General features: G+C 46.6%; 2 protein-coding genes across 4 annotated transcripts in view; both read left to right on the forward strand.

Moving 5' to 3' along the window:
- LOC141201432 (uncharacterized) overlaps positions 1-11637 on the forward strand; it is a 47630-nt gene extending 35993 nt beyond the window's left edge. The window contains exons 2-7 of one of the 3 annotated variants that reach the window (XM_073663420.1): positions 4120-4268; positions 4398-4577; positions 4661-4784; positions 4868-4965; positions 5162-5252; positions 8810-11635. In XM_073663420.1, coding sequence (XP_073519521.1) covers positions 4191-4268; positions 4398-4577; positions 4661-4784; positions 4868-4965; positions 5162-5252; positions 8810-10428 — 2190 coding nt within the window. In that variant the 5' untranslated portion in view covers positions 4120-4190 and the 3' untranslated portion in view covers positions 10429-11635. Of the gene's footprint in view, positions 1-4119; positions 4269-4397; positions 4578-4660; positions 4785-4867; positions 5022-5161; positions 5253-8809 lie in introns of those variants that run through there. The other 2 variants (XM_073663421.1, XM_073663423.1) reach the window with 2 other exon arrangements.
- LOC141201399 (uncharacterized) overlaps positions 1-23884 on the forward strand; it is a 259824-nt gene that overhangs the window by 231169 nt on the left and 4771 nt on the right. The window contains exon 4 of the mRNA XM_073663390.1: positions 23597-23694. Within this exon, the coding sequence (XP_073519491.1) occupies positions 23597-23694 (98 nt within the window). The remainder of the gene's footprint in view (positions 1-23596; positions 23695-23884) is intronic.

Raw genomic sequence — 23884 nt, forward strand, 5'->3', positions numbered from 1 at the left:
TATCTCCCCTCCTGTACTTTGCCAGTGACTTTGTCACATTTACCCCCCTCTGCCCAAAGCTGTAGGTTTTCGCACCTTCAGTTATCAAACAGGGAAGTTTAAACAGGGCATCTGCGTTACTATGCAGATTTCCAGGCCTGTTTCACATGAAAGATGAAGACCTGTATCCCTGAGCTTCAACTCAGAGAATGCCATGACTGCTTCAGGAGACAATTTGGCCATTGACGACTTGTCCCCTTAAGAAGGTCGGTCAGGGGTACGGCTATCATGGCAAAATTCGGGATAAACCACTGATAGTATTCCACCATTCACAGAAATGTCCGAACACCTGTTCCTTGGAGACTGGTTTCCGCCAATTTTGGACTGCCTCCGGCTTATTCACTTGCAGCTTTACTTTGCTTCTTCCGACAATATAGCCCAGGTATTTTGCCTCCTTTTACCCGATGGCACACTTCTTTGGTTTATGACAAACCACCCTTTCTTCATTGCATCCAGCACGGCCTGGACCTCCTGCAGATGACTTTCCCAATCCGGGCTAAATATCACAATACCGTCGAAGTATGCTGCGGCATACTTTTTGTGAGGGGCTAAGGGCAGGTCTATGGCCCTCTGGAAGGTAGCTGGGTCTGTTTGCAGCCTGAATGGGCTTCTGCTATACTGGAAGCAACCGTCCGGTCACTGTAAGAGGCTGTCTTCTACTTGGCACTTTGAGAGAAGAGAATTTTCCAGTAACCTTTCATTATGTCCAGGGAGGTGATGTATCTGGCTGGTCCTAGCTTCTCTATGAGTTTATAGTTGCGCAATATTGGATATGCGTCAAATTTAGCCCCCTATCTTTAAAATCACCTTGCAGCGGGCTTTGGGGATTCTATACGGCTTTTGGTTCACCTGCACATGTGATCCCGTCAGGATTCCATGTTCACCAACCTGCGTACATCTTGGCAACTCTGAAAACAGGTCCTGGTTCCGCTGAAGCAGTTCTCGGCACTGTTGTTTCTGGTGAAATTGTTTCTGCCACGGTGACACTCTTAGTGTCACCTTGTGGTCTGTCCAGCCAACATAGAATTTCAATGTGGTTTCTCTGTTGCACTGCCTAGATGGATAGTGGCACAAAAGGATTTTGGAAGGGAGAGGTGGTAACGTTTAACAGGTAGGTGGGACAGGACTTGCAATTTCTTAGGATTTCACGGTGACATCTGGGCCAATAGAACCTTTGCATGACCCGTTCTTGAGTTTTGTCCACCCCCAGATGGCCACTCAAGACATGTGAATGGGCCCTGTCCAACACCCTTTGTCTATAGGGTCCTGGTACCAACAATTGCTAGTCTATCTCCTTCCTCACCTTAGTAACCCGGTACAATAAGTCCCCACTCAACATGAAATAGGGACACCTGGTGTCAGCCCCCGACTCCTGTGATATGCCATTTATAATGGTTACCTTATTGAATGCTTCTTTTAGAGTTAGGTTCCTATATTGGGTGAACCCCAAATTTTCTCTGGCCCTTTACACAGAAGGGAAACTCGTCAGACTCTGGGGTTGGTGAGACTTTTTTAGGGCCAACCCATTTCTTACCCAAATAATCGAGGTCACCGCCCCTCCCTCACAAGTCCTAAAACAACACAAAGTCCCGAACGATAATTGGGTGCAATAAATCCTGGACCACGCCGACCTCATGGGATTCAGTACCTCTGGCCATCTCAATGACCACTCTGGCCACCAGATAGTCTTTAGCATTCCCGTGGATGCAGCAGATGCCCACCTTCTTCCTGGCAATCAACTGGAGAAGGAGTGTGGCCCTCACGAGGGTCACCAAACTCCCTGAGTCTAGTAGTCCAGTCATTTGCAGGCCATTCAGTTTTACAGGACAAGTTTGGGGCCCCTTGCCTGGAGAACAGTCCACACTGCAAGCTGGATATGCTTAGAATGAACACCGGCATCCCATGCTACAGTCCATTTGCTCGGTGGTCAGGGGACACTGGGCAGCTATATGACCTGGGCCGTGACCTCTCCAGCAAATTACATCCCTGATACCTTTTGCATGACCTCCACCGCTCCCTTGGACTTTGGACGCCCCATCCCCTTTTATACATCCACTCTCCAGTATGGAATGGGTTGCCTTCCCACGGACCCATCGACCCCCCCCGATATCTTTCGACCAGTCCCACCAAGTTGTTCCAGGGATCTCCCTGGGCAACCCACGTCTGCATCGGGCTCAGAAGGGAGTGCACGAACCGGTCCATTACAACTCGCTCCACCATCTGTGCTGGTGTAGCGGACTCTGGCTGTAACCACTTTTGGGTGAGGTAGATCAAACATTTGGGAGCAAGGGGGTTTTTCATAGTGATATGCCTAGCGGTGAACCAGTCGTGCCCTGACAGACATTGCCACTCACAAGTGCGCCAAAATTTCCATTTTCAATTTTTCATATTCTTTGGCATCCTGTAAGGTTAAATCATAGTAGGCCTTTTGTGACTCCCCCGCTAAGTTTGACGCCAGGACTTCCACTTACTGCTCTGGCAGGAATTTCTAACTATAGGCGACCCTTTCAAAAACGGTTAAAAAGGCATCTATGTCACCACCCGATGAAATTTGCTGCAAGGCTCTCCTCACCGCCTTCGGGACAGAGAAATCATCAGCTGACATTGGAGTCAAAGCCGTTGACGTGCCACGAACCGCCTCTGTGAGTAAATCATCTGCTGCTGCTGTTGTCTACTGTTATGGCGACTGTTGTTGATGGTAGTGCTGCTGGTGCTGTTGATGCACTTTACGACTGTACTGCCGTGTATTATCACTGCCTATCAGTGTAATGCTAATGGCCCCATACACATGAGATAAGTGTTGTCTGATCGGTCATTTGGCAGACGGCTATCTCTCCCAACTCCCCCATACACACAAATGTTCCAGCTTTCCTGTGGTCTGTATGAGAGAGTCACCTCCAGACTCCTCTAGCGGAGAATTATCTACAGGAAGAACAAACGGATTAGCTTCTGAAATTTAGGATGCCAGATTCTTCTTTGCCTGACATCATCTGTCGGCAAGCCCCCAAACACATTATATAGTCTACCAAACCCCCCGAAATCAGTGCTTTCATGCCACTTTTGTCTAATGGGGACATTAAAATGTAACTTATTGGACGCTGTCTCTGGCCCGGCCTAATAGATTTTCGTATATTGCTGGCCCAGACACCATTATTAGGCATTTAAGTATCGTAGTAACTGGGCATCCCCATGCTATCGAGTACTTGGGGAAGGAGGGGTATTGGGCCAAACTCTGTCAAACATTCTGAGATTTGCTTTTGACAGCAACAAGTGGTTAAGCTGCCAGTTTTTTTTGTTGCAACCGTACCTGTGCCGTGCCTGAGGTGTACATCTATGTTCTGATGCCCAAAACAGTTTTTTTTTTTTTTTTTAACATTTAAAAAAATAAGATGTATCTAATGCTTTTTCATGTTTTTTTATTACAAGATTTGTTGGTGCCAATTTTCTTTTGAAACATTTTAATTTCTGCTTTTTTCTGGTGTTTTTCTTGTAATATAGGAAAGCCTAAGGCCAGAAATAAACCCCATAAAACACTGTACATGGAGACTTTGGTATCAAATAATTTCTGTCCGCGATATTTGTGCAAATAAAAAAGCTTTTATAAAAGCCTCAAACTTCTGTGTGTGAATCAGACATGAGATCTAACATGATAGAAGATGACAGTCCGGGGAAGACGGGAAACATTCATATAGACGGCCGGTGGAGATGTAGTCAGTGGCAAACTCTGGCCAAATATGTTTCTAGAGCTGTAGTAGATTCATCATTAGTAGTTATTTCTCATGACACGTGTAATGAATATCTCCTGCAGTATTGTTCATGTTGATTCCAGTATCGGTAAATGAAACGAGAAATAGCATTATGGAAGTTGAGTCTTTGAGAAACGTATTCAGCTGAAGGCTCCGAGGAAAAAACTGCTTGTTGTCTGTGGCCTAACATATATAGGTTTTATTATTAGATGTAAAGAAAAAATTAAATACTGTAAAATAATAAATCTACTCATGTTTTTCTCTTATTTCCAGTAATTTTATTATTACATGGGATTTTTATGATGTTACATTAGCTCATCTTCTTCTCATTCAGGTCTCTACAATATCAGATCCCTCAGTGAAGATCTTCTATATAAGAGAATTTTCCTGATTTACCCATTAAAGATGGATATGGACACAGAAAAGATGGCTGATAAAATATTACACCTCACCCTAGAGATCCTCTTCCGGCTTACTGGAGAGGTGAGATATTCTGATGACGTCACATTACATCATTCTTATGTATGGGAATAACAGATGGACAGAACTGGAGAGGTGAGGACTCTGGAAATGTCTGTAGTGAGATTTATTAATGTGTCTCTCCATAACCAGGATTACACAGTAGTGAAGAAGACCTCTAGTGAGCGCTGTCAGGACCCTGTGTCTGAGGGATGGGGAAGACCCCTGAGCCCAATCACAGGACCTCCATTTCACCCCCTGATACATGAGGACATCAATGACCAGAAGATCCTAGAACTCACCTACAAGATGATTGAGCTGCTGACTGGAGAGGTGACACTGCTGGGAATGCTGGGACATTATAGGGTAACATTATGAAGGGATAGGGACGATGACTGTATCATTGTATGTGTCAGGTTCCTATAAGGTGTCAGGATGTTTCCGTCTATTTCTCCATGGAGGAGTGGGAGTATTTAGAAAGACACAAAGATCTGTACAAGGACTTCATGATGGAGGTTCCCCAGCCCCTCACATCACCAGGTAATAGACAGGACTAAATACACACGGCCTATAATTATCTGTATGTAAAGAATGAATTCAGTCCCTGTATGTGTTTCCTCCAGATCTATCCAGTAAGAGGACAACACCAGAGAGATGTCCCCATCCTCTTCTTCCACAGGACTGTAAACAAGAAAATCCCAACTTTTCTGAGGATCATCAGGTAGATGGAGAGAAGATGTCTTGAGATCTCCCCAAGATGTGTAGACGGCTGTGAAGGTCTTGTGTTCAGTCTTGTTTTATCCACCAGTATTATATGTTTTTTACTTGTGTAATGAGAACGGTGGAGATGGCAGGATTAGAGCTGATCATAGATGGGACTTCTCATCTGTCTGTGACTTTTACAATATTTATTTCAGGGTGAAGATCTGACCCATACTAATACTACAGAGACATATGTGAGGGGTGATGAGCGGTGTAAAGAGGAGAATCCTACATATGACTACCCAGGTGAGTAGTAATCACTAAATGCAGAGAAGTCACAGATTCTTCTCAGACACCGGCTGTGGCTGCTTTATCAGTGGTGTAAATTGCAAAAAGAACTTCGGCACTCCATACATGAAAATATAAGAAATATTGTATCTAGACTAATGTCACTTTGAAAAATGAAGGTTTTTTGCGCATAATTTGGCCAATTTATGTGTGCCCATCAACCACGACAAGGTCACCTTCGTATGATGGGAAACTACGCTACGCTACCACTGGATATGCCACTCTTGGGCTGTAAGCCTGTATGGACAATATGTCTCTGCTTGGGTTTTTAACCTACAATGTATGGGCTGGTAGAGCTAGTTAAAACCACCTGTGACTGAATGGGAGGGACACATGGTCAGAAAAAAGGCTGTCAAACTTCTAATAGTGTGAACACGTACCTGCTGCAATGCTCCAGGAGCGGGATCCCAAAAATGATTAATAGAAAAAAGAGAGGGGTCGCTCACTGGTCTATTCGGGTGCTCTGAAGAAAAGAGTAATCTCAATTGCAAAAAGAACTTCGGCACTCCATACATGAAAATATAAGAAATATTGTATCTAGACTAATGTCACTTTGAAAAATGAAGGTTTTTTGCGCATAATTTGGCCAATTTATGTGTGCCCATCAACCACGACAAGGTCACCTTCGTATGATGGGAAACTACGCTACGCTACCACTGGATATGCCACTCTTGGGCTGTAAGCCTGTATGGCCAAATTATGCGCAAAAAACCTCCATTTTTCAAAGTGACATTAGTCTAGATACAATATTTCTTATATTTTCATGTATGGAGTGCCGAAGTTATCAGTGGTGTAGTCCGGCCGTATCACAATCGTGTAATCACCATTTTGCCTCTAGACCACAACATTCTCCTCCACCAAAAACTGTTCAAATGACTTTGGGTATTGAAAGCCCTTTTCTATAGAACTTACAACCTGGAGGATCCACCTCCCCCCTGGGATTAGAAGATACTGATTCTTACTTTCCCAAATCTGTAAACTACAAAGCCAAATGACAGTGTACATAAAATGTGTTGACAAGTTAGAAAATCACTTGAAGAAAAATATTATGATGGGTCTGTAAGAGAAAGCGGAGGGTAATGATGCTGTTGGCTTCCTAGATCCCTGATATCTTATTGGATGAATCCACCCTCTCTCCTTTCTGTGCTGCTGAATGTGCCCATATGGTCCCTACAAGACCAGGTCCAGTCTTTCTGGCCAAACTTCACTTTTATGATCGACAACATTAAATGTGCAGTGAGGGACAAGTGTCAATTTGTGTTGGCATGGCTCGAACCCTGGTTTCATGGATTCACTCCACGTCATAAATTACATTATGTTTTTAATCCTAAGGAAGTCAGATTACTGCACAATCTCTCCTGAAATGGGGGCGCTAATACTTTCTGTACTCTTCTGGTCAGGACTCCTAGTAGCTCCAATGGTCCAAAATAAATGAGTGCAACTCTGGTTTAATGTTGGAGCTCTCCCCTCATACATACGTTGTTGTTGGGGATGTAACATGTTTTTTTATTCTATGTCTTTTTTACACATTCATTCTGTATGATCGTTTCATTGTGGTGGGATCGGCCGGCCTTACTTATGTGAGTCTGTAACTCCCTGGTAGTCTTTCAAAAAAGATCTCCATTACCTCTTATGAATGCTCGTGGTCTATATTTAAGACACCTCAGCTCTGCACTATTATAAAAAGTTCTCTTTGAATGTCTAATATTTCTTCTTGAAACTCATCTGACAGAAAATATTGTTCCTTACGATAGTTTAGAATCCCAAGAGCCACCGAGCCCCATACTCTAATTATCCCAGAGAGATTTCACCACTAGTTACTCATTTTATTCCTTAAGAAGACTGTTGAGTTTGATCATTTTAGTAGATGTGTTGTTGTCTATAGTCACAGTTTTGCCCATCATCCTTTAACCCCTCTACATGGATCTGGACTTACAGAGAGACCCCTTGGCTTGGACCACGGTGCTATCTGCTGTTGTGTGGTGTGAGATGGAAAGAAGAATAGTCTGTTAGCTGGGTCAGAACCAGGAGGGCAGAGAAAATACTAAATCAGAAGACACAAGAGTAGTCAGTAAACGGGCCGGGGTCACAACAGGAAACTGATACACAAGCCGAGAGCTGAGCACAGAGGACTGACCCAGAGGAGAACAAGGCTGGATCTGGCAGCTTCCGGAAATATGCTTCCAGCTTTAGTAGGGTGTGGTGCTCTCCAATTGGCTGAAGCAGGGAGCAGATTACTCCAGCTGGACAGCACACACACCTATACTGCTAGACTGGATGGTACTACTGACCCCAGGCACCCTAATCTTAGTGGCTGGACAGAGCCTGCACCGCCCAGAGCTTCTGGTTCCGATTAGTGTTGAGCGAGTATGTTCAATTAACCCTTTCGCCGAGTATGCTCGGGCCGAGCTCCGAGTATTTATAGCTGCTCGGTGATATGGTTGAATCGCTCCCGTGTGCATGATTTGTGACTGTTTGACAGTTTTATTACATGTGAGGAATGTCTATTTCTTACACATTCCTCACATGTAATAAAGCTGTTAAACAGTTGCAAATCATGCACGCGGGAGCGATTCAACCATATCACCGAGCAGCTGTAACTACTCGGAGCTCGGCCCGAGCATACTCGGACAGAATATACTCGCTCAACCCTAGTTCCGATGTCCCCTCCATCACCAGCACCACCTGCAGAATGAATAAGGTGGCTCATGGTGACAGGAGCAGATACCAGAGGAGATGGGACACACCATTTGCAGAAGCCCCTAAAATAACAAAATGGCAGAAAACTAGAGCAGTAGAAATCTCCATAAAGTGACTTCATTTTGGAGATTATAACCCTCAGTGAATTAATCTATAGGAGTAGTGACTATTTTGACTTCACACCCACTTTCCAGAAATTAGCACACAGTGAATGTTGGAGCGTGAAAATTGCTAATATGCCATTTCATTACCCAACACATAGTGCCCAGATTGTGCTCCAGGAGACACACACCGTAAATTAAATGGGTTCTTCTCACTATAGTAATGCCGAATACATGGATGCTAAATGTGGCTTCAGCACCCTGCAAGGCTCAGAAGTGAAGGGGAGATTTGACTTTGGGAGAGTGGATATTGCTGGATTGGTTTATTGAAGCCATGTTGCTTTTCTAGAGCCTTTGAGCCACTAATAATGTATAAACCTCTGTTTTTCCATTGACAGATCATGAACCTGAGTGGGGATTTTTTTTTTGTGAAATGAGTAGGCGTTTTTATTGGTATTATTTTCACCTACATAACATTTGTGGCTTTTTATTTTATATTTTGGAGGCAGAATGAGCAAACAGTTGGACACCACGCTCTACTGGTTCATGCTATGAGGTTTTCTATTAGACTGTGAACTGTCATTGTCTTGGTGAATAATTTAATAGTTTTACATAATTTGCCGTTTCTACGGACAGTGTAAGTAGAAATGTTAAAAAAATATAAAACTTGAGGATATTTTATTCTAAAATAATAATTGGTTTTATTCTTGGCAGATGTCTGTACCAGGAGATCAGAGGGACAGCTGACTTCTTCAGTTTTTAAATTAGATGGGCTTGAGATCCCACAGGATACAATTGAAGTGAATACCATTACTCCAGATATACCATCATCCCTTCACAGCAAAGATCTGTCATCTGATCCTTTGAAACATGTCCTGTCTTCTGATTCATTGCCGAATACTAAGGAAAATCAAAGTCACAAAATAAGCTTAAAAAAACTAATTGCTCCTAAAGCAAATAAGCCATTTTCACGTTCAGAATATGGAAACTGTTTTCCACTTGAAAAAAATTTTCTTAAACATCAAAATATTCACACAGCGAAGAAAAGGGAGAAGCCTTTTTCATGTTCAGAATGTGGAAACCGCTTTTACCAGAAATCAAATTTGGTTAGGCACCAAAGAACTCACACAGAGGAGAAGCGTTTTTCATGTTCAGAATGTGGGAAATGTTTTAACCAGAAATCAGATTTGGTTTGCCACCAGAGAACTCACACAGGGGAGAAGCCTTTTTACTGTTCACAATGTGGCAACCGCTTTTACCAGAAATCAAGTTTGGTTAGGCACCAAAGAACTCATACAGGGGAGAAGCCTTTTTCATGTTCAGAATGTGAGAAATGTTTTAAACACAAATCAACTTTGGTTATGCATCAGAGAACTCACACAGGGGAGAAGCCTTTTTCCTGTTCAGAATGTGGGAAATGTTTTAACCAGAAATCAGCTTTGGTTGACCACCAAAGAACTCACACAGGGGAAAAGCCTTTTTCATGTTCAGAATGTGGAAACCGCTTTTACCAGAAATCAAATTTGGTTAGGCACCAAAGAACTCACACAGGGAAGAAGCCTTTTTCATGTTCAGAATGTGGGAAATGTTTTAAAGACAAATCAGCTTTGGTTATGCACCAGAGAACTCACACAGGGGAGAAGCCTTTTTCCTGTTCAGAATGTGGGAAATGTTTTAACCAGAAATCAGCTTTGGTTGACCACCAGAGAACTCACACAGGGGAAAAACCTTTTTCATGTTCAAAATGTAGGAAATGTTTTAACTATAAATCAGCTTTTGTTAAGCACCAGAGAACTCACACAGTGGCAAAGCCTTTTTCATGTTCAGAATGTGGGAAATGTTTTAAACACAAATTAACTTTCGTTAGGCACCAGAAAATTCACACAGGGGAAAAGCCTTATTTCTGTTCAGACTGTGGGAAATGCTTTATCCAGAAATCCACTTTTGTTGACCACCAGAGAACCCACACAGGGAAGAAGCCTTTTTCCTGTTCACAATGTGGAAAATGTTTTAACATTAAAGGGCATTTTGTTTGCCACCAGAGAACCCACACAGGAGAGAAGCCTTTTTCCTGTTCAGAATGTGGGAAATGTTTTAACCGGAAAGCGTATCTTGATATCCACCAGAGAACCCACACAGGGGAGAAGCCTTTTTCCTGCTCAGAATGTGGGAAATGTTTTAACCAGAGCTCACACCTTCTTAGGCACCAGAGAACCCACACAAGGGAGAAGCAATTCTCATGTTCAGAATGTGGGAAATGTTTTGTGAAGAAATCTTCTTTTATTAGTCATCAAAGAATTCACACAGGGAAGAAGCTTTTTTCATGTTCTTAATGTGGGATATGTTTTACACTGAAGTCATTTCTAAATAAACATTAGAGAATTCACACGGGGGAGAAGCCTTTTTCATGTTCAGAATGATGGAAATGTTTTAACTGAAAATTGTATTTTCTTAAAGGGGTTGTTCACTATTAGGGCAAACCCTTGTCATTCCTCATGTGTGGCCTCGTAAAAAGAAAAACACTCATACTCACCTTCCATGCCGGTGCTGTTCCAGGGGTGTCTGCACTCGTGTTCCCAGGACTCAAGTGAAGTTATTACATCACACAATCCCTGCGATTAATCAGCACCGGCTTCACTGTCCCCGCCTTCGGACGTATTGAACATTAACAGGAAGCCAGGGCTGCTGCTGCTTTCTTGCTTGCTCTTTTTGTTCGATGTGTCCGAATGTGGGGACAATGACGCCAGTGCTGATTGGCTGCAGGGCTCACATGACGTAGCAACATCACATGAGCCTCGGAAACAGAAGTGCTTACACGACTGAAACTGCACAGGCATGGGAGGTTTGTATAATTGTTTTTATTTTAACAGGACCAAACTTGAGGAATGAGAAGGGGTTGTCCAAGTACTGGACAACCCTGTTAAAGATCAAAAATCCCACACAGAGGGAATCCATTATTATACCTTAAGTGTGAAAAATTAATTACTGGAAAATCGCATTTTGTTGACCATCAAAAATAACTCAGACGGTGGAGAAACTATATATGTTATTGACAGATTGTACAAAAACATATAACAGACAGTTGTATAATCAAATGAGAAAGGGAAATTACTTTAAAACTTTTTGTTTTTCGACTATAAGACACACTTTTAGCAAGAAAAAAATCTTGATAATAAGTGAGTGCATCTTATAGACTGGAGGTAGCTTTCTGTGACAGAGGAGAACAATGAGACCTTGTCCTTCCTGATTTTGATGAAACAACTTCTAATCTTAATCAGCCAGACATCTAGATTTGTTAAGCCAAGAGAAATACACTATTGTGTTTGTGTTGACTTGTGACTGTATGTGTGTTTCTTTGGCTATTCAAGGACAGTGATTCAGGGTGAAACAATGTTTGTTACTATGCTAATTGCACTAATTGCATATTGTACTAAAGCCAGCTAGATGTTGATTTACAAGAGATCCCCTGCTATACCAACTACGTAAACTGATTAAATGCTCAAACAATGAGACATGAGCCCTGTGGAATAATACCCTCCCATAATAATTAGTTTGAGCACAGAAGCGATCCATTAATATAAAAGCATATTTTATTAGACTATCATTAAAATATAAGGATCAAAACAGCAGAATGCTGCAAAAAGGGATGCTGAACACTAACAATAAATTGCAATATTCAAGTGGCCAGAATTTCCAGTGGCGCTGAGTCGTTACACACTCCTCCACTTTACACCATCGAGAAATATTTAATTAGTAGAAAAAAATGTTTTCCTTCTTCCTGCTGTTTAAACCTTGTATGATGACACAGCTTTTTAATTATGCCAGACATACATTTCATGGCCAGGAACCATACCCCCTTATTGTTGTGTTGACTTTTAAACCTGTGTTCTTCTTTGGTTGCTCAACACTGACAATTGTTTGTATAACCCTGAATACTGATCACTTGAGGTGGTAATTGATGAATGGCTGCTATTCTCAACTCATATCAACTCTTACAAAGTATTGTCTGCCACTTTTACAATACAGGGCCTTGGAACAATGGATGTTTGCTAGATAAGTTAAATACCATTGCAGGGTGTTTGCCAGCCAACACTATGGGGGATGAGCTGTGGATAGTTGAGCATTGTGAATTAATATCACGACCCTTGACCTATGAATGATGGCTTGAAAGGACAAATGTGGACTATTAAAAGGGGGTCTCTGTGTCTGTTCTGTGTGACATCACAAGATGACAGCCTAAGGGACCACAGCCCTGGCTGTAAAAATACAGAACTGCTCCATTGCTGAACTCTCAGAGACTATTTGAAGAATCCAGGTGGAACATCAGGTCACCTGGCCACATATCACATGGCTCTATATCCGGCGGGCCAGTGGAAGGGTGAGAATCTGTACTTTGCACTATCTCGTGAATTTGCTGGGACTGTTCTATATGTGATTGCTGGTGGTTCAATAAATTATTGCCACACTGTTTATCATTACCCTGTGTTGTCTGAGTAGTGTTCTGCTCACGGAAGACCCTGGGTCTTCACACCTTGGATGCGTCTTATGATTAGGTGTGTATTATAGTCTGAAAAATATAGTATATTAGAATTAAAAATATATGAAGTTGCTACTATCTTTAATCCAAAAAGCAATCTTCAATGTACAGTCAATATTTCACATTGTTATAAAGCGGGTGAAATAAGTATTGAACACTTCACCAAATTTCTATGTAAGTATATTTCTAAAGGTGCTATTGACATGAAATTCTCACCAGAATGCCATACAAGAAATATCTAATGATGAGTAAAACCAGTGAGCTGTCTCAAGACTTTTGCATCCTTATTGTTGCAAAACATATTGGTGGCATTGGTTACAGAAGAATTTCTGAACTACTAAAGTACGGTACCGTACAGTACTGTTGCGGCAATAATCCAGTATTTGAAAGAACATCATTTCACCATAAACCAGCCACAACCAGGTTTCAGGCAGAGGAGTGAAAAGAATTATCCAAAAAATTGTCAAAGAGCCAAGAATTATCTGAGGAGAGCAACAGAAAGAACTGGAATTGTTAAAGATATCAATATTATATGAAGATATTCAAAATGGCGCTGGCTTCCTGCACCACACCTATGCTATGTGACTTTTAAGGAACTTACTGTATATTCTGCCTCTGATCATATAAGGCAATAATTGTGGCTAAACAATTATATTAAAGATGATGCACCCTTGGAAATACTCCAAGAGATTTGCTATAAATGTTATGTACCTCCTTAGTAAATCAGAAGAACTTCTGCATTTGATCTAGCTAGACTGCAAAGCAGGTTCAATTGTGTCAAAGAAAACTATAAGTAATGCACTCAACAACCATTGCTGAACAAAAACATATCCAACCATGTTTAAAGTTTGCTCAACAACATAGTCTGGTCAGATTAGACCAAAATTGAACTCTTTGGATGCCATAATATACACCATGTTTGGACACCAAAAGGCACTGCATATCACCCAAAAACACAAAACCAAAGTTTGGAGGTGGGAACATCATGGTGTGGGGCTGTTTTTCAGCATATAGCACTGGCAAACTTCATATAATTGAAGGAAGGATGAATGGACAAATGTACTGAGACATTCTTGATAAAAATCTGCTGCCATCTACCAAGATGATGAAGATAACCCACAGGACCTTCAGGATTTTAAGAGTATTAGTGTAGACAAATGGGCCAAAATCGCTACTGAGCAATGCGATTAGTTTCTCCATACTGGAGGAATCTTGACGCTGACATCAACAACAAAGGCGTTTGTACAAAGTATTAAATAAACTTCAGTAAGCAAGTTAAATACTTTTTCCCTGTGTCATTTCTCATTATAATACATATTTTAATTTATGGCCAACTTTGGTTTAATTTCTTTGCCTGCGTGGATTGGATGGGTTGTTACCAACATCTGGTGAGAATTTCACTTCAATAGCACCTTTAGATAGTTAGGTCCAGAAAATATTTGGACACTGACACAAGTTTGGGCATTTTCACTGTTTACCGAAACATATTCAAGATACAAAAATAAAATCAATCTGGTCTTAATAAAGTGCCAACTCTCAGCTTTAACTTGAGGGTATTTACATCCTAATTTGAGTATGGGTTTAGGAATTCCAGCTCTTTAATATGGAGCTGCATCTTTTTCAAGGGATCAAAAGTAATTAGACAATGATCTCAAAGGCTCTTTCATTGGCTTTTTGGGCTCTTCCCTCATGAATCTATTATCAATTAAAAAGGTAAAAGGTCTGGGGCTGATTCCAGGTGTGGCTTTTGTATTTGGAAGCTGTTGCTATGAACCCATAACACAGAAAGGAGCTCTCAATGGAAGTGAAAAGATCAAATCCACCAAAGAGCAGAAATGTTAGGAGTGGCCAAATCAACAGTACGGTACATTCTGCGAATAAAAATGCACTGGTGTGCTTTGGAACTAAAAAGGTGTTGACGTCCACTGAAGAAAACAGTAGTGGATGACTGCAGAATCCTTTACATGGTAAAGAAAACCCCTCCACAATATCAACCTAAGTGAATAACACTTTCTGGAAGAAGGTGTTTTAGTGTCTTGGTCCACCATAAAAGAAAAGACTTCATGAGAGTAAATAAGCAAATACAGAGAGTTCACCACAAGGTGCAAACTGTTAATCAGACTTAAAAATACAAGGACCAGACTTTGCCAAATAACATCTAAAGAAGTCAGTCCAGTTCTGGAAAAGCATTCTTTGGAGAAATGAATCGAAGATCAACATGTACCAGAATGATGGGAAGAAGAAGGTATGGAGGAGGCTTGGAACGGCTCATGATCCAATTCACGGCACATCCTCTGTAACACATGGTGGAGGCCGTGTGATGGTGCAAGCATGCATGGCTTCCAATGGTGTGAGATCACTAGTGTTTATTGATGATGTGATTGAAGACAGAAGCAGCTGGATGAATTCTGTGTGTACACGGCGATACTTTCTGCTCAGATTCAACCAAATGCAGTAAGGTTGATTGGATGGTGCTGCACAGTACCGATAAACAATGACCCAAAAAATAGCGTGAAAGCAAAGAGGTGGAATATTCTGCAATGGTCATCAATCACCAGATCTCAACCCAATTGAGCTGCATTTCATAGGTTTATAGAAGTTGTCTACTACTTGGACAACTCCTTGTCATACCCCATGCTTGGCCCAGATAAAATGAAAAAGCTTCTACTCACCTCTCATGCTGGCGCCATTCCAGTGGTGTTGGCAGTCGCAATCCCTGGGCTCCCATGCGGTTGTTGTGACACGTGAGCCAGGACCCCAATCATAGCTGGCTTCACTGTCCCCACCTTTGTACGAATTGAACACAAAGAGGAAGTCAAAGATCAGCTGCAGCCCACACTTCTTCATGTTCAATTCGACAGAAAGCGGGGATAGTGACGCCAGCGCATTTGGCGATGTCCACGGCTTCCAGACTTCAGGCAGTAATTGCTGCAATGGATACTCTACAAAGTATTCAACATGAACATTTGATGGCAAAGTTAATTTGTCCATTTACTTTTGAGCCCCTGAAATGAGGAGGATTTGCAGAAAAATGGTTGCAATTCCTAAACGATTCACAGGATATTTTTGTTCAATCCTTTTTAATTCAACCTGAAAGTCTCCACTTCAATTGCATCTCAGTTGTTTCATTTTAAATCTACATTAGTGGCCTGCAGAGCTGAAATCACGAAGATTTGGTCAAATATTTCTGGACCTAACTGTATTCATATATTTACTAGTGATAAGCGAGCATGCTTGCCATTGCTCAATACTTGATCGAGCATCAGGGTGCTCAGGTTCTCAATCGAATATCGTGGGTGCTTAAGTCCCCCTCCCGCATGTTTCGCAGCTGTTAGACCGCCAAAAAACACGCGGGGATTGCCTGCCATACACGGTAATGACGTAGCCATTTTGGCTATTGGAATTACTGTGATTTGCCTGCCGCATCGCGTTAATGGGTTTTATACTTGATCGAGTAGTAAACATACCCGGGCACTGCGATGCTCGATCAAGTATCAAGCAATGGCAGGCATGCTCGCTCATTACTAATACTTACACTTTATGGACAAATATTGCATCTCTTGCCCCTACCCCCCAAAACAAATCCCAAAATGTCCTCCTGCCCCTTTTCCTAACTCCTAATCCCAAAATAGACAAGGACATTCGGAGTTGCCAATCCTCCCTCTTTTGTAGACTTCTGTAGATAAAACTTCTTCAGCCTCGGCTCTTTACCTCCTACAGACAAAATGGTGGAAAAACAAACCACTGTTTTTAATCAGTTATTTTTAATTACAGTTTTATTTTTAAAGGTAAATTACAATAAAATGTCCTCAATCCCTTTTTCCCTTCTCCCAATCCATAATGCTGGGGTAAGATTATCTCTACAGAGACCCCTGTACAGGAATATTAGGGCTCCAGCGACATCACATCTATTATACAGAGAATAGCGCTATCTCCATAGCTCTGTACACAAGGACATAGAGATCAGACAAGGTCCTCATATTCAGGCAGCTTCTATTTTACTCCAACCCTCTTTATAAGAACAAGATCAGAGTCTCATTATACCGAGCAGAGAAGCTCCAGGGACAAAGACCCCGTCTGGTCCTAACACGCCGGGGGCCCGGAGTATCCAGCCACGGGGCCCGGATTCTCTCATTTGTGGCCCCAGGGTTTCTTGTAGAATAAATCCCTTTCTCATCCAGTCCTGCAGTAATGACTTTGTTATCAGGTTTTGTAGGAGGGTTCGTCTGACTCCATCTTATGTTATCAGTATCTGTGCGAGAAACAAGAGACGTCCGGGCGCAGTTTTACCGAGTGTCCAGAGTCAGTTCTTCTACAGTCTGATAAAGAGCCGCGGGGTCTGCAACCGAACCTGAGGGTATACAGCTGTATACAGCGTACACACGGCTCTGTACACACACAGCTCCGCTCCGTACACACACAGCTCTGCTCCGTATGCCTCATACACACACGACTCCATACACACATGGCTCCGTACACACACTGTTCCGCAGACACATGGCTCCGTACACACACGGCTCCCCTCTGTACACATACTGCTCCATACACACGGCTCTATACACATGGATCCGCTCTGTACACACACGGCTCTGCTCTGTACGAACACGACAATGCTCCGTACACACACAGCTCCGCTCCGTACACACACGGCTCATTTACGTACACCTCGTACACACACGGCTCCGCTACGTACACCTCGTACACACACGGCTCCGAAACGTACACACACGGCTCAGCTACGTACACCTCGTACACACACGACTCCGCTCCGTACACACACGGCTCCAATACGTACACACACGGCTCCACTCCGTACACAAACAACTCTGCTATGTATACACACGGCTCATCTCCGTACACCTCGTACACACATGGCTTCGCTCCGTACGCCTCGTACACTTGCGGCTCTGCTCCGTACACACACTACTCTGCTCCGTACACACACGACTCTGCTACGTACACACACGGCTCATCTCCGTACACCATGTACACACATGGCTCCGCTCCGTATACCTTGTACACGCGCGGCTCCGCTCCATACACCTCGTACACCTCGTACACGCGCGGCTCCGCTCCATACACCTCGTACACACACGGCTCCGTACACCTCGTACACACATGGCTCCACTCCGTACACCTCGTACACACGCGGATCCGGTCCGTACACCTCGTACACACGCGGCTCCGCTCCGTACACACGAGGCTCTGCTCCGTAAGCCTCGTACACGCGTGGATCCGCTCCATACGCCTCGTACACGCGCGGCTCCGCTCCTCACGCCTCGTACATGCGCGGCTCCGCTCCTCACGCCTCGTACACTCGCAGCTCCGCCCCTCACGCCTCGTACACGCGCGGCTCCGCTCCTCACGCCTCGTACACGTGCGGCTCCGCTCCGTACGCCTCGTACACGCGCGGCTCCGCTCCGTACACCTGCGGCTCCGCTCCGTACACCTCGTACACGCGCGGCTCCGCACACCTCGTACACGCACGGCTCCGTTCCGTACACACACACGGCTCCGCTCCGTACACCTCGTACACACGCAGCTCTGCTCCGTACACCTCGTACACACGCGGCTCTGCTCCGTACGCCTCGTACACACGCGGCTCTGCTCCGTACGCCTCGTACACACGCGGCTCCGCTCCGTACGCCTCGTACACACGCGGCTCCGCTCCGTACGCCTCGTACACACACTCGGCTCCGTTCCGTACTCCTCGTACACACGCGGCTCCGCTCCTCACGCCTCGTATACACGCGGCTCCGCTCCGTACACCTCGTACACACGCGGCTCCGCTCTGTACGCCTCGTACACACACACGGCTCCGTTCCGTACACCTCGTACACACACGGCTCCACTACGTACTCCTCGTACACACACGGCTCCGAAACATACACACACGGCTCAGCTACGTACACCTCGTACACACACGACTCCGCTCCGTACACACACGGCTCCAATACGCACACACACGGCTCCACTCCGTACACAAACAACTCTGCTATGTACAAACACGGCTCATCTCCGTACACCTCGTACACACATGGCTCCGCTCCGTACGCCTCGTACACTTGCGGTTCTGCTCCGTACACACACTACTCTGCTCCGTACACACACGACTCTGCTACGTACACACACGGCTCATCTCCGTACACCATGTACACACATGGCTCCGCTCCGTACACCTTGAACACGCGCGGCTCCGCTCCGTACACCTCGTACACGCGCGGCTCCGCTCCGAACACCTCGTACACACGCGGCTCCACTCCATACACCTCGTACACACACGGCTCCGTACACCTCGTACACACATGGCTCCACTCCGTACACCTCGTACACACGCGGATCCGCTCCGTACACCTCGTACACACGCGGCTCCGCTCCGTACACACGAGGCTCTGCTCCGTAAGCCTCGTACACGCGTGGATCCGCTCCATACACCTCGTACACGCGCGGCTCCGCTCCTCACGCCTCGTACACGCGCGGCTCCGCTCCTCACGCCTCGTACACAAACAGCTCCGCCCCTCACGCCTCGTACACGCGAGACTCCGCTCCGTACGCCTCGTACACGCGCGGCTCCGCTCCGTACACCTCGTACACACGCAGCTCTGCTCCGTACACCTCGTACACACGCGGCTCTGCTCCGTACGCCTCGTACACACGCGGCTCTGCTCCGTACGCCTCGTACACACGCGGCTCTGCTCCGTACGCCTCGTACACACGCGGCTCCGCTCCGTACGCCTCGTACACACACGCGGCTCCCCTCCGTACGCCTCGTACACACACTCGGCTCCGTTCCGTACGCCTCGTACACACGCGGCTCCGCTCCGTACACCTCGTACACACGCGGCTCCGCTCCATACACACGAGGCTCTGCTCCGTAAGCCTCGTACACGCGTGGATCCGCTCCATACGCCTCGTACACGCGCGGCTCCGCTCCTCACGCCTCGTACACGCGCGGCTCCGCTCCTCACGCCTCGTACACTCGCAGCTCCACCCCTCACGCCTCGTACACGCGCGGCTCCGCTCCGTACGCCTCGTACACGCGCGGCTCCGCTCCGTACGCCTCGTACACGCGCGGCTCCGCTCCGTACACCTGCGGCTCCGCTCCGTACACCTCGTACACGCGCGGCTCCGCACACCTCGTAAACGCGCGGCTCCGCTCCGTACACACACACGGCTCCGCTCTGTACACCTCGTACACATGCGGCTCTGCTCCGTACGCCTCGTACACACGCGGCTCTGCTCCGTACGCCTCGTACACACGCGGCTCTGCTCCGTACGCCTCGTACACACGCGGCTCCGCTCCGTACGCCTCGTACACACACGCGGCTCCGTTCCGTACGCCTCGTACACACGCGGCTCCGCTCCGTACGCCTCGTACACACACTTGGCTCCGTTCCGTACGCCTCGTACACACGCGGCTCCGCTCCTCACGCCTCGTATACACGCGGCTCCGCTCCGTACACCTCGTACACACGCGGCTCCGCTCTGTACGCCTCGTACACACACACGGCTCCGTTCCGTACACACGCGGCTCCGCTCCGTACACCTCGTGCACACACACGGCTCCACTCCGTACACCTCGTACACGCGCGGCTCCGCTCCGTACGCCTCGTACACGCGCGGCTCTGCTCCGTACGCCACGTACACGCGCGGCTCCGCTCCGTATGCCTCGTACACGCGTGGCTCCGCTCCGTACGCCTCGTACACACACACTTCTCCGTTCCGTACACCTCATACACACACGGCTCCGCTCCTCACGCCTCGTACACACGCGGCTCCGCTCCGTACGCCTCGTACACACACACGGCTCCGTTCCGTACACCTCGTACACACACACGGCTCCGCTTCGTACACCTCGTACACGCGCGGCTCTGCTCCGTACGCCTCGTACACGCGCGGCTCCGCTCCGTACGCCTCGTACACGCGCGGCTCTGCTCCGTACACCTCGTACACACGCGGCTCCGCTCCGTACACCTCGAACACACGCGGCTCGGCTCCGTACACCTCGTACACATGCGGCTCTGCTCCGTACGCCTCGTACACACGGCTCCGCTCCGTACGCCTCGTACACGCGCGGCTCCGCTCCGTACCCCTTGTACACGCGCGGCTCCGCTCCGTACCCCTTGTACACGCGCGGCTCCGCTCCGTACACCTCGTACACGCGCGGCTCCACTCCGTACACCTCGTACACATGCGGCTCCGCTCCGTACACCTCCGGCTCCGCTCCGTACACCTCGTACACGCGCGGCTCTGCTCCGTACACCTCGTACACGCGCGGCTCTGCTCCGTACACCTCGTACACATGCGGCTCTGCTCCGTACACCTCGTACACACGCGGCTCCGCTCCGTACGCCTCGTACACACGCGGCTCTGCTCCGTACGCCTCGTAAACGCGCGGCTCCGCTCCGTACCCCTTGTACACGCGCGGCTCCGCTCCGTACACCTCGTACGCGCGCGGCTCCGCTCCGTACACCTCGTACGCACGCGGCTCCGCTCCGTACACCTCGTACGCACGCGGCTCCGCTCCGTACACCTCGTACGCACGCGGCTCCGCTCCGTACACCTCGTACGCACGCGGCTCTGCTCCGTACACCTCGTACGCACGCGGCTCTGCTCCGTACACCTCGTACGCGCGCGGCTCTGCTCCGTACACCTCGTACACGCGCGGCTCTGCTCCGTACACCTCGTACACACGCGGCTCCGCTCCGTACACCTCGTACACACGCGGCTCTGCTCCGTACACCTCGTACACACGCGGCTCTGCTCCGTACACCTCGTACACGCGCGGCTCTGCTCCGTACACCTCGTACACACGCGGCTCTGCTCCGTACACCTCGTACACGCGCGGCTCTGCTCCGTACACCTCGTACACGCGCGGCTCCGCTCCGTACACCTCGTACACACACGGCTCCGCTCCGTACGCCTCGTACACACGCGGCTCTGCTCCGTACACCTCGTACACACGCGGCTCTGCTACATCCACACTGTAAACCCCTCCTGACCCCACACATAAACTTCAGCTCATCCAGCACCATGACAACCAGCACAGCAGAGTCCTGCATCCACTGAGGCCCCTGATCATGTGACCCCTGACTCCTCCCCTCCTGTGACCTCATCACAGCTCCTGTGCGCACAGAGCAGCCATATATGTGGTGGCAGCTCAGCAGGTGGAGGTATGTGGAGACCCCCATTACTGGGCGCAGGGGGCATTAACCCCTTCAGCACGGAGACTCTTTTGGGGTCTCTGTGTGGTGTGAACAGTGAGGTAACAGCTGTGGACAGAATGCGGCTTAGCTGGTTCCCGTCCACATTAGATCCATTCAGACGACTGCAGGATGAAGGACAGAAGCCCAGAGAAGTCCTCACACAACGCCATTATTCATCTCCTAGTTCCATCCAACACAATAATTGCTGCTGTTACACAGCCAATAAATATGCGGGGATTGCGCGCCATACACAGTAATCCGGTAGCCATGTTGGATACTGGCATTACTGTGATTGGCCGGACGTATTGGGTCTTACAGCAGTGTTCCCCAACTCCAGTCCTCAAGGCCCACCAACAGGTCATGTTTTCAGGATTTCACTGGTGATAATTACATCACCTGAGCAATACTAAGGAAATCCTGAAAACATGACCTGTTGGTGGGCCTTGAGGACTGGAGTTGGGGAACACTGTCTTATAGAACCTCTTCTAACACCGACCATCGCACATCAGAACTTTTATCTCCGAGAAATGTCTGGCCACGGTGGTCTCACCAAACTTCTGCTCTTTTTCAATTTTTTTTAGCAGCGGCCGCAGTGGATTTCATCCTAGAATCATAGAGCCGAATAGAGGACGATGTTCCTTCAGTCTGATTGTAATTGATCGTGATGTTTGTCCAACGTCCACTTTGCCACAAGAGCACTTTAACTAGTAAATCACCAGAACTCTAGCAGGTACAAAAACACCGATATCCACAGGTGTCCCCTCTAATTGGTGGGAAAACTATCACCTTTAATAATCCTCCAACAGTTCTGGCATAACAAACACAGAAAAGTGCATGAAGGAGATGTCATAGTCAGCAATTCAACTGGTGTTCCATCCATACAAGACTAGAGAATACAACAACTACACGTTCTATCTCCTGATATGTTTTCCCCCATGGTCTTCAGTAATTGTATTATTACACAGGATCTTTATGATGTTACATCGGCTCATCATCTTCCTATTCAGGTCTCTACAATATCGGATCCTCTCAGTGGAGATCTTCTATATAACAGAATTTTTCTGAATCATCCATCCCATTAGGGATGGATATGGAAAGAGACAAGATGGCGGAGAGGATATTCCACCTCACCCTAGAGATCCTCTTCCAGCTTACTGGAGAGGTGAGAGATTCTGATGACGTCACATTACATCATTCTTATCTATGGGAATAACAGATGGACAGAACTGGAGAGGTGAGGACTCTGGAAATGTCTGGAGTGAGATTTATTAATGTGTCTCTCTATAACCAGGGTTACACAGTTGTGAAGAAGACCTCTAGTGAGCGCTGTCAGGACCCTGTGTCTGAGGGATGGGGAAGACCCCTGAGCCCAATCACAGGGCCTCCACCTCACCCCCTGATACATGATGACATCAATGACCAAAAGATCCTAGAACTCACCTACAAGATGATTGAGCTGCTGACTGGAGAGGTGACACTGCTGGGAATACTGGGACATTATACAGTAACGCTATGGAGGGATCGGGGGGATGACTATCATTGTATGTGTCAGGTTCCTATAAGATGTCAGGATGTCACTGTCTATTTCTCCATGGAGGAGTGGGAGTATTTAGAAGGACACAAAGATCTGTACAAGGACGTCATGATGGAGGTTCCCCAGCCCCTCACATCTCTAGGTAATAGACAGGACTAAATACACACGACCTATATTATCTGTATGTAAAGAATGAATTCAGTCCCTGTATGTGTTTCCTCCAGATCTATCCAGTAAGAGGACAACACCAGAGAGATGTCCCCGTCCTCTTCTTCTACAGGACTGTAAACAAGAAGACCCCAATGTTCCTCAGGATCATCAGGTAGATGGAGAGAAGGTGTCATGAGATCTCCCCTATGATGTGTAGACAGCTGTGAAGGTCTTGTGCTCAGTCTTGTTTTATCCACCAGTATTATGTGTTTTATACTTGTTTAATGAGAACGGTGGAGATGGCAAGATTAGAGCTGATCATAGATGGGACTTCTCCATCTGTCTGTGACTTTTACAATGTT

This window comes from Phyllobates terribilis, unplaced genomic scaffold, assembly GCF_046119375.1.
Source record: "Phyllobates terribilis strain yellow unplaced genomic scaffold, ASM4611937v1 Scaffold_115__1_contigs__length_5345438, whole genome shotgun sequence".
NCBI lineage: Eukaryota > Metazoa > Chordata > Amphibia > Anura > Dendrobatidae > Phyllobates > Phyllobates terribilis.